The 16,718-nt window shown below is 44.0% G+C and overlaps 1 protein-coding gene across 1 annotated transcript in view; it reads right to left on the bottom strand.

The window, feature by feature from the left end:
* Positions 1-15,289: 15,289 nt before the first annotated feature.
* The window catches only part of gatad2b (GATA zinc finger domain containing 2B), a 40,177-nt gene continuing 38,748 nt past the window's right edge, over positions 15,290-16,718 (bottom strand). The window contains exon 11 of the mRNA XM_008281213.1: positions 15,290-16,386. Within this exon, the coding sequence (XP_008279435.1) occupies positions 16,250-16,386 (137 nt within the window). The 3' untranslated portion in view covers positions 15,290-16,249. The remainder of the gene's footprint in view (positions 16,387-16,718) is intronic.

The following is a 16,718-nucleotide window of genomic DNA, read 5'->3' as shown; positions in this document are numbered from 1 at the left end:
TGGGGGGCTGGAGCCTATCCCAGCTGACTCAGGGTGAAGGCAGGTTCACCTGGACAGGTAACCAGTCTATCACAGGGCCACACTTAGAGACAGACAACCAAGCACACTCACATTCACACCTACGGACAATTTAGAATCACCAATTAACCTCAGCATGTTTCTGGACTGTGGGAGGAAGCTGGAGAACCCGGAGAGAACCCACGCTGCATGGGGAGAACATGGAGACTCCATGCAGAAAGATCCCGGGTGTCCTCACCGGGGCGAGGTAACGGTCCTGACCACCGAGACACCTTGCAGCCGGAGTTAGTCATAAATATAAAATCTTAATCTAAAGTCCTGAGAAGTACTATGAAAATAGCTTTAGGAATAAAATAAGATTTACTTCATAACAAAACAAAACACAACAGAACCCGGAGGGGGAGGGCTTTTCTTCCTGAAGTCCACTTCCATCTCAAATGTTTTCAGCGAGTTCAGCTCAAGGTTGCTGAGACTGCAGCAGACAGACAGCTGCTCGACCTCCTCTCTGCAGACTCATCACGTCCTGGATGAGGCCACAGCAGTGGTGTCCTCTGCAAACGAACGGTAAACGGATGTGCTTACAAGATGTCAAATGTCACAGAGGTCATGCTGTTACTGGGTTGAAGGAACAGAAAGCAGTTGCTTCCTGATTTCAGTCTTATAAAATACGGGTCATTGAAGCTCCCAGTTTTTCTGCAAGATATTAAACAGTGCAGAGATCTTTTCTCTTTCAGATCCTAATTTTGACAGAGGTTCTGGAGGTGGTGGGGCCTTCAACTCATGTGAGCAGTAGGACTGAAACGCTTGGAGAATGGCACATGCTGTTGAATAGATTCTGACTGAAGTGTGTTTTTGTTGTGTGTCTGCAGGGAGAGGCCTGTCTCAGTGTTTTCTCCTCCACAGTGTGTTCTCTGCTCTGTACTGCTGACGTCTGCTGACTGCTGAGAGCAACAGATAAGGAAAGTGTTTATCTCCACGTCGCTCTGTGACGGAGGCTGGCCATCACTGCAGTGCTGCTTCAGTCCACGAACAGCCAGGAAAGGAAGGTGAGGAATGTTAGTACGCATAATTATGGCACCGTATTCGGCACTCTGGATGGATTAACACGAGCTCACTGCAGCGTTCCAATGGAAAATGGTTTTTACATCAATCGTTTTCAGCAGTTTTTCAGTAACTGAAAGTAAACAAATGATTTGACTGAACTGTGCCCCACTAAACGAGGTGGTTAGCAGCGTCACCTCGCAGCTAGAAGGTTGTGTTTGGTTGTCTGTAAGTGTAGCCCTGTGATAGACTGGTTACCTGTCCAGGTGAACCTGCCTTCACCCTGAGTCAGCTGGGATAGACTCCAGCCCCCCATGACCCTGGTGATGATTAAGGTGTAGAGATGATGGATGGATGGATTTTCATTTTAACTTTAATAATGTTTACACTTTTTTAAAAATATTTTTAAAGCAAAGAACAATTGACTAATCCAGGATAAAATGTACTAATAATAGAGGTTATAATAAACAAAAACTAGACTTAACTAAACCCCCTCTACCTACTCTGTCTTTGCGTGGCCCAGCAAGGACACCTGCTCATATCCTTCATCCTCCAGTGGCCACTTATGGACATGTGCACCACAAAGCAGAATTCAGAGAATAAGTGATTAGTATGGGTTCAAATTTTTAAGAACAGCTCCCTGTATTGGTCCTACATGTCCAGCTCAACATCAGTGTGTGTGAGGGTGATGCTTCCCAGCTCTGTCAAAGTCCTCCAACTGCAAAAAGCAAATGTTTTCTATTAGTTTTTTGAGGAAGTTTTTATAAATAAAATACATATAAATAAAAGGTAAGACATATATAACTGAGAACAGGTGTTGTTAGAAGGAAATTTGGTGAAAGGTTGCGGTGATGTGATGGTGTTGAGCTTCTGAAGTGTGTGAGGGGGAGGGTCCAGCTGCATGTAGGCCAAGGGTCAACCAATGGAGCGCCAGAGCTCTGTTTGACTGACATGTGCATGGAAAATACTGTCCACATGCCCCGTGCCAATGTGCATCCTAAAAAAAGATCAGACTGGAAGAGAAACTGATCCTGTGATGCTCAGTTTTCCATTATCTCTGACAGTCACCTTCTGATGAGTGCAAAACAGCATTACATAACGCTGAGCTCCCCGTATCCCGCTGTTTAGTACAACCTGTAAAAAAGCACCAGCAGGTGTGACATGGGTATGATCAGCATGGGTCTGGCCTATGTCGGCCTCTTTCATAGAAACAGTCGTCACCTTGCTGGTTATTGTTAACAAAGAGTTCATTCTGCAGGTTAGTTTGACCAGTAAACCTGAGAATCATACAAAATTACATCAAGCTACATGTTCACCTCTCTCTTATCTCCATGTGCCCTCTCTCCTCCAGCCATGTTTGTTAATTAGCACAAAATTAGGAAATCAGCTGACTGGAGGAACCCACCCCTGACCTGTAAACACAATAAGTGAACAGCTGGGTCAATTAATTTCTGAATGAGTCATAAAAATCTAATGAAAAGTTAAAGTTAAAGCCCATAAATAAAGTGATGATCCTTCTTAATATCTAGTATCTTGTCACACTGAAGGATCTGAGAGTGCTTTACATGTTTTCTTGGTTTCCCTGATCAGTCTCATCAGTCCTGACAACATTTCACTCTCTTCACTGCTGAGTCAGGTTCTCCTCAGACGTTAGTGATGATGTTAATAGAATGAGGATAGAGACACCAGCCTGCTGCCCATAGCAGTGACACAGCTTTGTTCTGAGACACACAGTCCATGTGTTGTCAGGATACAGCAGGAAAACACCTTGTACTCTCCTGGTGACTCACTTCTTGGAATAAACTTGATACAACATACCATCGGTTTGAAGGTGTGTGTGTCTGTGTGGGCATCACCATTGTTACCGTCATGTCAGGACTTCAGCGTGGTGCACGCCTCGCGCCGTCACTACACGGCTGCTGTGATTGGCTGAGGCAGAGGCGCACTTGCCTCCTCTTTGGCTGAAGCAGTTGAGCACGAGGGCTAGCATTCGAGAGCTGCATGCTCACACCCATCCGCCCATATGTGTGCGTGCGCGCACACACACACACACACACACACACACACACACACACACACACACACACACAGCAGAAGTCTATTTCTTCATCCTGTTTGTTCCCCCAGTGAAGGCTGTGATTCACTACAGGAAGTTCCACAGCAAGTCTGGTCATGAGACTGAGGTTAGCAGTCAATACAAAGGCTGCTTCTGATGAACACTCAGGAGTTTAGATGAATACAACACGTATGCAAAAAGAGCAGACAAATGTCTTCACATGTAAACCTGTCTGGAGCAGTCGGAGCTACAACTTACATTTATTACTGCTCCAAACAAATATAATTACTGTGCTGCACTTGGTCCATGGTGCCACTGATGAGTATGAACAGCTTTCTTAAATAAGGAGACACATCAGAGACGTTTAGTTTAGACTCATTCTCACTTCTAGAGCGTCTCAGAAGTCATGAGATAAAGACAAAGAATCCTGTTAGTTTCTTTCTTACATTCCATTGACATTCTTTCCTTTGACCTCATTACAGCTGCATGATGGAGATGCTATGAAATAACTTGACAATGCTTGAAGGAAACTCATTTAATAGAGAATTTAATTCAGAAAGAGAATACCTAACTTGAGGTATCCTGACTTTAAGTCCAGGCCTCTCAGATAGCCAGACCCGGGTGTCAGTAACTCTGTCCCAGCACTGGACCGAGGTCTGGTTGCACCTCATCATCATCTTACTATGGAGGAAGAAAATGCTGTGGTTGCATTTCTTTAAACCAATCATAATCGTCTGGAGCGGCGCTAAGCCCAGGGTGTGTTCACACCAACGGAGTCTGGGCGGCTGTGGCTCAGGTAGTAGAGCGGGTTGTTCACTAATCAGAAGTTCAATCCCCGACCACATGTCTGAGAGTCCTTTGGCAAGACACTGAACCCCAAGTTGCTCTATAGAACTACAGATTTCATGGCGTGTCCAATCATGTTGTATTGTAACGCTATTGGAAGTTGTAGTTCTTTCTTCAAAATAGCCGTTTCTCCTAAATGGAGGGTGAAATATAAAACTATAGGTGCATTTAGGGGTTTACATTGATGAGGAGCATATTTATTTGGACTGACTTAACAAATGAAATTGATATATATAGGTGAAATCAAATTTTTACCACATTTGTGACGCCCCCTGCTGGTGAGAACATCAAGCCACAGCCTACATGATAGTAGAAGTCAGGAGCTTTGGATAACAGTTGGTCCCATGATTCTAGCCCCTTTCATTGTTGAATTAGAAGCTTTAAAAGATGCACCAAAGTCAAAGTTCAGAGGTCAGTATCTGTGAGCAAGAGCAGCTTCCAGACTGACATCATCTTACTGCCCCTGATCAGGTCACAGATTGCCGTGAGACTTGGCTGAAGGAACACACTGTAAAGCGCTCTGAGGTGCTGTATGAGTGCAGATCATTTACCATTTACAGCATCACAACTAGGACAGGTTTCCCCACCTCTCTCTCTTTCCACTGTTACTGACTTCTAGGAAAACAAGCTCCCACGTCTCTTGGAAAGTACTGAGCACTGATTGGCTGAGGTCTGCTGCCAAGTCTTCTGTGATTGGCTAAGAGCCTTTTCATGCATGGGGCACGCAGGCAGCGCATGGCAGCCTGCTCTGGAGGAAGTCTGTTTTCCTGCAGGGCTGCTGCTGCTGCTGCCTCCACACGGCCTCACTGCCGTCGAGGCGACGTTCACATTTCAATGTCACTTCTACAAAGAGGTCGTCGGTATGTCTGCACCACACTTGCCTCTGTGGACTTCAGTCTCTCCTAGGTCTTTGGATAGTTAAAGTAAACAACAGTCAATCATCTGTGAAGGAGCTCTGATCACCAAATAAACACCTCAGTCAGCTAAACCAACTTCATTTGAACACTAGTGTGAGGGACGCTAGCAGGTCTTTGTCCTAAACACTACAGTCTGCACACAGAGTTCAGAGCAACTCATCAATATCTGAAGGAAAAAATAAAATATTCCATCAAAAAACCAAGTGAAAAACAATCTGGAAGCTGCTTTCTGAACTCGTCGGTGCCCGTTGAATGATTTCTGTTTTATACTTGTTGTAGCCGTGGACAGTATCTCCTGAAGTGAAAACTAGTCGAGCCTTTTACAGGTGAAAACAGGACGAGCTTGCTGACATGATTATCAAAAGCCAGGCTTGAATGTGACTTTATGTGCAAATTCTGTGTAGCTTCCCTTTTAAATCACTTCCTGTTTTATTTTAAAATCGCCTTTCCTTGTGTGTCCTTTGTGTTTCTGGTTCTCTTTTTGTGTATTTCTCTCCTTTCACTTCCCTGACTGTTGCCTTCAGCTAATGACTCACCTGTTTATCCAGGTTACCAGCCTGATTCTCCTCATGCTCCTCATCTTGTGTTCCTTGTCGGTCAATACCATTAATTTCGCTTTGATTTGGGTAAAAATTAAAGTGATTTCCTGCATTCTGGGACAGTATCAGACCTAAATGCTCTTCAAAACAAGATCATGTATCTTTAACGTGCAGCTGTCAGTTGGAAATCAGCGGCTGCACTGATCAGTAAAATAAATAAATGAACACGTCTGTAAGTTTTCTGCCAGCATTTCATTTCATTTGCAGCAGCAGCGGTTTTTACGTCACACATTTTTATTTTCCTCGTTGTTCTCCAGCAGTACAACCTGCTGACTGAAGCAGCTGAACACCATCGTTGCATTTTGTGCAGAACAAGAGTTACATGACGCGTTGAACGCCTCCTTTATGTGAACGCACAGAAAACCATAGAAATGGGTCATGTGACCAAACATCTTTGAAGAGGAATCTGTTTACTCTCCAAGTGCAGAGAAGAAGTACACAGAGTCCGAGGTGAACACATTTCAGTGAACAAAGCTGTTTTTTGCTGTTCAAACACATTTTTTATGTTCATGGTTTTATGAGTGAACAGTTGTTGCGACATTAGAGCCACTCCTGGTTGTTCTGGAAACAAGGGCTGGCTCAGCTAACCACAGGCTCATATTGGAGATGAGACAGACTCTACAGGGATTTATCCAGGTTTAATTCAGGTCCTGGTCCTTGGCATACTTGCAGAAGGTCACACTGTCATTGCACAGAACTAACAACACAATGCAGTCACAAGTTTGCTTCGAATCTCATGTTGGAGCGTCTATGACGATGTCAGTTGCAGCATAAATGTTTCATGTCCATCTTGTTTTGCATACGTGGTGTCTCCTGGTTGCCGTGTGGTTGTGGTTGTTCTTGTGGGTAAACTATGAAAGAACAAGTTGAGGTCCAACCTACAGTCACACTGAGTCCTCCAGTAACACAGTGATCCTCAGACATGCTGTTTACCACCACCACACTTCACAGGTCACATGATTTATGATGGGTTACATAAGCTATTTTCCTGCTGCAGACAAAGCGAGACAAGAAGCGACGCTATTTGTTTCCGAATGTCTGCCAAGTGTTCAAAGGCAAAGGAGTCGAAAAACATGTTTACCCGGTAACACGGTAGAAAGACAAGTCACCTCGGCACCATGAAAGAAATAGAAATGCATCAGTAGCCATGGTATTAAAATACAAACATGATAGCAAGAAAGAACTGGATTTGAATTGCAACCTCTTCACCCTTGAAGTGAATCTGTTCACACAATCTGTTGTTTGGTGAACTACCTGTTCTGCTCAGAATCAGATAAGACTACTGGTGTCCATTCAGTGAAAGTAGGAACTAGGTCTGAGACACACCTGTAAACAGTGGTGGAAGAAGTATTCAGACTCTTAAGTAAAAATACCAGCGCAGCGATGTACAATACTCCATTACAAGCTCAAATCCTGCTTCAGTAAAAGTTAGAAGGAAAATGTGGTTAGCACCGCCGCCTCACAGCTAGAAGGTCGCCAGTTGGCGTCCCAGTGAGGACACCCGGGATCTTTCTGCGTGGAGTCTCCATGTTCTCCCCGTGCAGCGTGGGTTCTCTCCTGATTATCCGGCTTCCTCCCACAGTCCAGAGACATGCTGAGGTTAATTGGTGATTGTAAATTGTCCGTAGGTGTGAATGTGAGTGTGCTTGGTTGTCTGTCTCTAAGTGTAACCCTGTGATAGACTGGCTACCTGTCCAGGTGAGCCTGCCTTCACCCTGAGTCAGCTGGGATAGACTCCAGCCCCCCACCACCATGGTGGAAATGGGGACTAAAGGGTAAATACACAAACAATCCCCCATGTCACATCAGCAGCTTGTTGCTGCTGCAGGTGTTTCAGCCTTTAACAACAGGACAGCAGATAAATCTTTAGGGCTCGTCACATGACTGTAGTGACTATTAAAAATACTCTAGGAAATTTCCTTCATTTATTGCTTTTCAACACTGAATTGTGGTCAATGTGACTCGCTTAATGTCAGTTAATAGAAAAATACAAAATATAAAATAAGTGATTTCATAAGTATTCGTCTCTTTAACACAGTCTGTAGTCGATTCACCGCTGGCCACAGTTACAGCATCCACCTCGTGTGGATAGGTCTCAATCAGCCTGAAACTTTACCCCGTTCTGTTGCAAAACTGTCAGGCTGGACAGCCCCCCGTGACCCTAGTGAGGATTAGGGTGTAGAGATGATGGATGGATGTTATCTACAATAACAATAATGACAAAAAAGCCTGTGGTCTGTATCTGGTAGTGTGGATGCTTTTCCTGACAGCTGAACGTGTATCGGTGAGCAGACTGATGCTGATGGAACAACTGTTGAAATGCCACCAAATCAGCTCAGTAACTGACTGTCAGCCTTCAGTGGTTGTCCACAGTTTGCCTAAAGCCCTCTCCCACACGCACATTCTTCTTCATTCAAACCTTTAAGGGATGTAAATAAAGCTAGTGTTTAGTCAAAACTCAGAACTTTCTACTGAAGACTCTGTGGTGCACCTGAGAAGTCCAGGAGTTACATAACTGAAGACATCATAAGGTCATGAACAGGTGACTGTTCTTTAACCTTTTTGCTTTGGTGAAGCTAAAATGTCATAAAAAAGAAATGGGTCTAACTCCACTGAATCTTAATCAGTCTGGGTTATTCTGTGATTTACTGGAGATATCTGACATTGTTATCACAGCTGTGTGACTCAAACCCAGTTAGAAACACTTTCGACCATAAGACAGATAGCTGCTTCATCCTGCCACCTAGTGGTCAGTACTGTATAGCATCCACACACTTCATGCTGATGTCACAAAGCTGAGCAATAATACATTTAGACTCTACCTTTAAAATTATGTTTTTTGGTTTCTAGTAGAGATCAAGTGCCAGAAGCATTGGATGCTACATCATCCACAGTCCAGTGGGACAGCATCTTTCATCAGAACCCACTGCCTCCTAAATTCAAACTTCTTTCCAAACCAACGTCACCAGTTTCCACTCAGGTGGTTTTTTCAAGCTGTCAGGTCCTGTAGCTGCTGATGGCCTTATTCACCTGTAGATCTTCTGATAGCCTCAGACAGTGGACTCACCTCTGGACTAAATCACAACTGGACTCAGTTTAGTTTCACTGATCACAGGTGAGTATCTATTATGAACCCTATATTTTTTAAAAACTATCTTCTGACGTTTCAGTTGATCAGAAGAAAAAATACTCGCAGGGATACAGAGACAGACAACCAAGCACACTCACATTCACACCTACGGACAATTTAGAATCACCAATTAACCTCAGCATGTTTCTGGACTGTGGGAGGAAGCCGGAGAAGCCAGAGAGAACCCACGCTGCACGGGGAGAACATGGAGACTCCACGCAGAAAGATCCTGGGTCTAGATTCAAACCAGGACCTTCTAGCTGGGAGGCCACAGTGCCGACCACTGAGCCACCGTTATGTGAAGTTGTTGTAAAAATAAAAATGATTTGAACTGAATCAAACATCCACCACAGTCCGATGTTTCTGACATATCCATCTTCAGTGGATTATAAAAAGGTGAATGACGTCACACTTGGAAGCAAATTGTTTCAACCTTTATTAAACATAGCTTGCAAGAGATAAATATTACAAAGTTATTTCCTCCAAAATTAGCTTATTTTTTTAATCAATGCATAATTGTCAATCAACTGGCAGTATTCAAACAGCATTATTTTCTTCTACTTTTTTGAAGACCATTAAATATCAAGTATGTGCAAAAGGTCAGGATTGATGTAAGCAAAACTAAAATGACTTCAATTAGTCTCTGGTCAGCATCATCGTTTGTTTCTGATTCCCAGGATGTTTATTTCAATGTTGTCAACACTATGCAAAATGCTTCTACATGAAAATTGATATAACTGATTTTGCACTTAAATCTTTCCCTGCATTAGCAACAACAACTAATAGAATATAAAGCCAAACAGTACAGGACCATACATGTCGTATGCTGGTGTCGGCAGAAACAGTGATGGCCGGTTCAGAGCGGACTCGAGTGGAGCGGATCCGTCCAGGGTTCGCCTCGTGCCAGAGCTTATCGGCAGAGTCTGACATACAGGCTAGTATTCAGTACCACACTTCTGTATAAAGTATTTTCATGGCAAAAATGTCAATAGTGTTGCCCCCAGGATGACCTCTTCCTTAGCGAGGATGGGAAAGAAAACACAAAATAAAAGCAGCATGTAACCCATGGTAACAAAAAAAAGAAAGAAAAAAGCTCAAATCTTCTCAAGACTTCAGTTTGTATTTTATCGATGGTTTTGTGTTAAACACCAACTACTGACCATGTTTCACCGTCCGTTCATCAAGTCAATGATTTTTTATTGATTTTTCTGTATATTCTAGACGATAACTTCCATCCTGTGTGCTGCCACCAGGTGACTCTAGACTGATTTTACAACCAGCTGTTGTTGTATTTAGCGTGTGCTGTGCAGCAAAGTCACTTCTCAGTGACAAACGAAGCCAACGGCGGCCTGAACACGTGGTCGGCAGCAGCGACTCGCAGTGAACGTGCAAAAACTCTGACATGTCAGTCTGACCCTGGATCGACCCGCTAGCTCAGGATCCAACCGTTCAAAGTGCTTTAATCTGGAACTTGTTCAGGAAACAAAGTCGTGTTGAGTTTAAGTACTTGGACAATAAACAGACGTGTTTCGGACTCGACCGCTCCGAACCGGTGATCACTTTTCTGCAAACTTGAACTAGTCCAAAATTAAAGCGAATGCATCCAGCGCGACTGCTCCGGGAAGCAGAGGAGGGGGGAAAAAGAATCCCAAACATTTTGCACATTTGTTACACAATAATACACAGTGATCACAAAACGAAATGACAAGCTTCACAATATTCATGGCTTTTTGTTTGCTTTTCTACACAATGTACAACCATTTAATTTCTTTTTTCAGTACAAGGGAGGAAAAATGCTTATGTACAATAAGTCATTATTACTTCAAACCTAGCAAATATCGTGTCATTTATTTCATAGTCAATACATTTATTTAGTTGTTTTTTTTTTTTTTTTAACTGCAATAGAAACAAAACAGAACTCAAATGAGACGTCGGAATAAGAATGACTTTTGAAATCTAAGAATTGATATTTGAAAAGAATCCGTAGTCCAAATACAAAGGTGTGTGGATGCATCTGCAAAACAGTAAGAGAGACAGGAGTTGTTTGTCTTTTTTTGAATTTAAACTTCAGCTTGACAGCAAAAGTAGAGATTACACGACAAGCGCTGCTAAACCAGATCACGAGTGGCAGTAAAAATCGACCCAGGCGGTAAAAATTCGTGAAAATATATCACGACATCCAATTTCAATTGTTCCACCGATTGTTAAAAACGAGACTTTTTGATATAACAAAACAAAAATCTGTCCGTAAACTTCGGTTTACGTCTGGGAAACTAGTTCTAGGTAGTTTCATAGTCTTGGTTTCAGTCTCCCGTTTCAACTGGCGGTTTGTTGTCGGATCGTTCTGACGTGGTGACGGGCGGGTCTGGATTACTCAAACACAACCACAACACATTCATCTGACAGTCTGGCTGGACCGAACCAAAGCAGCCACTCGGTGCCGGTAGACGGTGGAGCTGTGATGATGCAGAACAAGTGGAACGGAGACACATGAATACAAGAGCTGTGCAGACGCATCGACTGTGTGGAGCTCCGTTAGTGAATCTACCAGACAGCTGGCTGTTGGTTAATGAAGGCTACAGGCTCCTACAAATATCATCCACTGTGACTCAGGATCACTTCAGTAATGTTATCGTGAAAGTTCGCTCTTTACTACTGCAGTGACTGTTCTGAGTGGCCTTCTCTTAGGATGAGAACTGAGACTGACGCTCGCTGTGACGGCCTTGGATAAAACAAAATGAAACCATCAAGTTACCTGCTTGTGAACTAGCAAGAATAACCTCCAACAAACGACTACCACGTGGTTTTTAAAACACTTTGCTAGCTGTCTGAAGAGGTGATGAGAACATGGACTAAATAAAGCTCCAGCATCACGTTTTCCAGGTTTGCTGACTTTGAGTCAGAGGTTTGAGTCGATTTCGTTCTTCAGGTTTTGAAGCATAACAACGAGTAATTAATAATCGACCCAAATCTGTCGTCTATGTTGCTGATAAAATAGAATTATTTTCTTTTATAAACCTTGAAAACTACGGTGTGGTAAAATAAATCCGACTACAGCCACAGACATGATGTGTCATGTGTCTTCATCACTACTTGCTGCCATATTTAGCTCATTTAATGACTGAATAAAGACAGATCCAGTCCTACGTGCAGCTATGAGAAGAATCCATGGACACCATCGGGTCACTACAGTAAACTGTGAAACTGCACATTTAGCAGAAAAACTCTCAGAAACAATAAACTAGACTTTCTGATTTTCACAAGCCGAGCTTTTACTGAGAGTGAAATGATGAAGCTCAGGACAGCCGACGTCTAACACGTGATTGGACCGTAGTTGATAAACGCTGTGTGACTGCTCTGCTAGTAGAACAGATCCTGATGGATCCTGATGGATCCTGTCCTCTGGTGTCTCTGATTGTACCAGATGATTGTAGAGCTAACAGATGAAGCCATGTGAGTGTCTGGCTGTAAGTGGACCAGCGTTGGTGCTGAAGTGTGGAAGAAGCCTGATGTTCGTGTCCTGTGAGCTCAGAAAGTCTTTAGCTGGGAGCGCTGAAGCTTCCTTCTTTATGGACTTGATGTGTTGTCGGGCAGAAAGACGACAAAAGCCCTCAACGAGAAACAACAGCGACCAGTGAAACCTAATGGAATGCAGGTGAACCTCAGAGTGGAGTGTCGTTAGCTAGTTTAGCTAACTAGCTGCTGGGTTAATTAAACAGCACTAGTGCTCACTTCTACAAAGACATCAGTTCTGTTCAGATTAAAGGACTGGTCGGGTCCAGACAAACGTCCTCTCGTATAAAAAGCGCTTTAGTTTTATTTTTACGAAGAAGTTCAAACCTTTTTGGACTTCTTGTAAAGCAGTGCGTTTGGATTTTTAAGTGCTACATCTTTTTTAGCATCATCTTACATTTTTGCATCCAGTCGCCTCATGGCTCTGTTGTTTATTGGACCTGGACCTGGACCGGGCTTTGAGCTGTAGGCTGACTGAACCATGCCAACAGGAAAAAGAGCCGTTATGTGCATTAGCACGCTAACATCTGTTTAGCTGGATCTAGGGAGGGCGTCACTTATGTTGCAGGTGTTCAGTCATAAACCAAACGAGGTTGAAACGAGGTTGTCTGCAGAACATAAAGACATTAAAACTGAACAGCGTCAGTCCAGAATGAATGAAGCGTGATGAAGCAGACATCTGATCAGACGATAAGCAGACACAACAAGCTCAACCATCCACTGCTCCATTCACACACACAGACCAGCGTCCTGGTAGAAACCCATCAGCTGGTACCAGTGGACTGAAGACATCCAGCGTGAAGGCGAGCCAGGTCGCTGCCCTCTGCTAGTGTTGGTCTCGTGTCAACGATGAACCTGAGCCACGTTCTGTCACCACATTTAGTTTGGACATGGATGGGAAGTAAAAAGCATGATCCTTCTGTGAGTTACTAAAACAGACCGCCTGGTAATGTCCACATAAATCAGTCATGAGACTTTATAGATGAAGTCATGACGGACTTCTATGTAACCTGACGTCTCCGGTACCAGACTAACTGACCTCAGCTCTGTGTGAACGCATCCAAACCGACTTCATGGCCTCTGGTTCCTCCTGTAGGAAGGACCCATGATCCATGAATAATACTGCACATCGACTGAACACTGTTTGAAATACTGAATAATATACGTGCTAAAACCCATTCTAGTGAATGATGGTGGTCTATGAGGCGGATACATCTGCTGGTCTTTCTTCTTTCCATGATTCCTGCTAAACAGTCGAGGCTGATTTCTGCTCCTGTTCCCCACTAAGACGTCTTCAATCATCAATCACATGAAGCACCGAGCCTGTTGCCTTCATGCTGTGGGCCTTAAACGACTGAGTATCTGAGAAAGAACCCACATGGACTCATGTGAACCACAATCTGAGCCTCGACTGGAGAAAACACCTGCTGGTTTGTGATGGTCTGATCCTAAACTCCATCAACAACAGCTCCTCTCATGAATTCAGCGTCCTCTATGTTGCTCCACGATTCTATCACGCAGCATGAAGAAGGTTCAGCAAAGAAAAGAAATGCAACGACCGAACTGAACAGGGTTTGGACCGAGTGCAAACATCATGAGAACAGGTCAATACAATGAATAATGTGAAAATGCAGCAGCATGCTGGAAAGAGGTAAAGACGCAGATGTCTTCCTGTTTTCTTTGCATTAAGACGTATACATGAACTCTGGAGTAACATACGATGGACTGAGGCCACAGAAGAGCGTCGCTGAGCTACAGACGCGTTCACCAGGTCACTCCTGACTCACAGTCTGAAAACCACAGACCCAAGAAACATTGACTGCTTCGCCTCATTATGAAGCGTTCTTGCTATACTTTCCCTTTAAGGAGGCCAAGTGGTGAATCACGGCTGTGTCCAGTGACCGGTGCCTGAGGCCTGATGTGGACCAGCCTGGGTCTGGCTGACACCATGGTGGGTCCAAGCAGACCTCTACTGCAGACCACAGAGATGTGAGGTGGGACTGCTGTGGTAACTCTGCATTTAAAATGAAGGATAACTTTAAAACTGAAGCCACTGGGGTTTACAGACAGGCCGGACCAGGCTGGGCCTCATCACACTGGGCTGGAAGGTGACGCTTCAGGTCCAACATGTACAAAGATCAACACTGGCAAAGTAAGTCAGGGTGAAACCATCCATCAGCCATTAGAAACACTCCACACTGCTCAGGACATCTCCTCTGACCCTCTGGCCGGCCGTCAGCCAGCATCCAGACCTCGGTCGCTCTCAGTTCTAACATTCTTTTCCTCTTTGTTTTAAAAAAAAAGTTTCCAATTGGAAATATGCAAAGTGCTCCTCTGGAGTGAGGCGACTTGTGTGCAGAGGACGCACACAATGATTGATCCATGTCTCTCTCATAAAAGATAAAATCCACATCCTTTTTTTTTCTCTGAAGCTAGGTATCTATACACAATCCATACAGGTATTTCAATAGTTTCTGTTTTATGTTGATTATTATCGTCTCCAGGGGCTAACACCTCTCAGGTACGCCACCGTTTAATTAGGAGACGCCGCAAAAAAAATAAACAAATAAACAAACCAAAAAAAGGGAGGAGGAGTCGGGGTAGGGGGCGGGGCTTGGGGGTGGGGTGGTGGGGGTGTGGGGGTGGGGAGGGGGTGGCACAACAATCAAAAAACAACCTAAACACCCAAATGTAAAAAGAACAGGAACCCAGAGGTCCAGGTTTCTAGGTACAGAATCTGTTGTCTGAATGCACCAAATGTGCTTCCACCTTCAGATTTGAGTTCTATGCATTCTCTCAAAGAACACGTGACGCCAAGAGGAGCTGCTGGGTACAAAGGGTTCAGTCTGTGCATACTGAATAACCATATGGGGGGAGCATGGAGGGGTCATTGGCAGGTAGTGAAACAGTATGGACCAGGAGGGAACATCAGCTGGCTTCTCTCTGAGTGGAGACCATCATCCCCCTGAATACTGGGTTGGTTGGCAGACAGCATCCTCTGGTCTGTCAGCTTCCTCTGGCTGGAGTCCGTATTGACTGCTGGTCTGCCGAAGGGGCAGTTGGGACGCTGCTGAGTCAGTCAGTCCTGATTAGTACAACTACAGTATGTCCCATGTGCACCCGTGTGGAAACTGTTCAGGTCAGTAACAGGAGAAGCTGACGTTTGAAATGAAGACACTGATGAGAACCTTTTTATGAGGAATGGTGGCGAGCAAAAGAAAAGGTTTTCCAAGCTTTGATCACATAGGATTCTCTTGTGTACATATCTGCACCTTTGGTCAGTTGGTTCCAGTCGTGTAGCTCTGCTGGTGGCAGGGTGCTGCCCTGAACTCCAGGCTGGATACGTCCAGATTCTACCTGCAGCTCAGTGTGAAAAGAACTCTTGAAACAGGTCCTTAGGACGAGATGGTACCACCGCTGGTGCTCTGCTCTCATACACACCTCCTGTTACACTTCCATTTTTAGAATGGGCTCTTTATCCTCTTTTCAAGAGCGAGCAGAGCTTAGCATTGTCTGTTTTTGTTCAATATTTCCACTTTGTTCCTTCCAATTTAGTGAGCTAACACTTTTTACAAAGCTTCGAAGTCGTTAGGTTTTATGTTGCATAGCAACCAGAATGCACCCTGTTGATCTCGTTACTATCAATAGTCACATCTAAGCTTTAGAGTTAAGTGGAGAAAAAAATCCTATATGATTGTGGCCTAAAGTGACCCTACAATGATTTACTGTCACTACCCACATTACAGGATAGGCAGCAGAGAATCTGAACAAAGGAACCAAACACCTACAACAGAAAAAAGCATAATGAGTAATAGTAACTGAAGCAAAAATGGTAGTTGCATGTATAATAGTGCTACCACCAGCAATAATAAAGGGAATTATAATCGTTAAACAACGCTGACAAAGAAGGCTTTACTATAATAAGAAACATCTGAGATGCACTGACAGATAAGTGTCTTTGTCCAACTTGGTGGGTTTCATGGGTTGGTTTAAGGTAGGCACACGGACAGGCACTGCATGCGATGGGGGTGGGTGGGGTGGGGGTACTGGTTGATCTGGGAGTGCTTCAGTATGGGGTAGGTAGGCAGATGGGGGGAGGCTTCAGAGGGCCTTGAGGGGTGGGCAGGATTCATTTCTGTCCAGTGATGGACTGCGATATGGATCGAGGTGGGATCATGTCCAACAGGTACTCTCTCTGCCGGTCTGCTAAGCTGGAGCTCTTGTGGGCTCCAACTGCTGCTGGGTTCAGATAGGCAATATTTAACCCTGTGGGGACAGAACACACACAGTAAGACAATAAGATAAGGTCAACAGGTCACTTCAGTCTGTTGAGTTTCTATTCACTGGCTGGTACCTGATACTGTTCACTGCAGAGAAAACTGTTCTTTATTATTAAGAAGATGTTTTCTTCTTCTCTGAACTGCCCACCACTTTCAGTTTTAACGTGTCATCTTGATAACCTTTACATAATCTTATGTATCTGCAAAAATCCAGGGTTATCTACCTAATAAAGACAAAATGGTATTTAGAATAGAATAGAACTTTATTGATCCCTTTGGTGGAAACCTCAGGGAAATTGCTGATTTGGTCCATAGAAA

The sequence above is a fragment of the Stegastes partitus genome, unplaced genomic scaffold (assembly GCF_000690725.1).
Source record: "Stegastes partitus isolate 25-593 unplaced genomic scaffold, Stegastes_partitus-1.0.2 Scaffold6, whole genome shotgun sequence".
NCBI lineage: Eukaryota > Metazoa > Chordata > Actinopteri > Pomacentridae > Stegastes > Stegastes partitus.
Note: the sequence above shows the minus strand (reverse complement) of the source record. Positions and strands in the feature narration are given on the sequence as shown.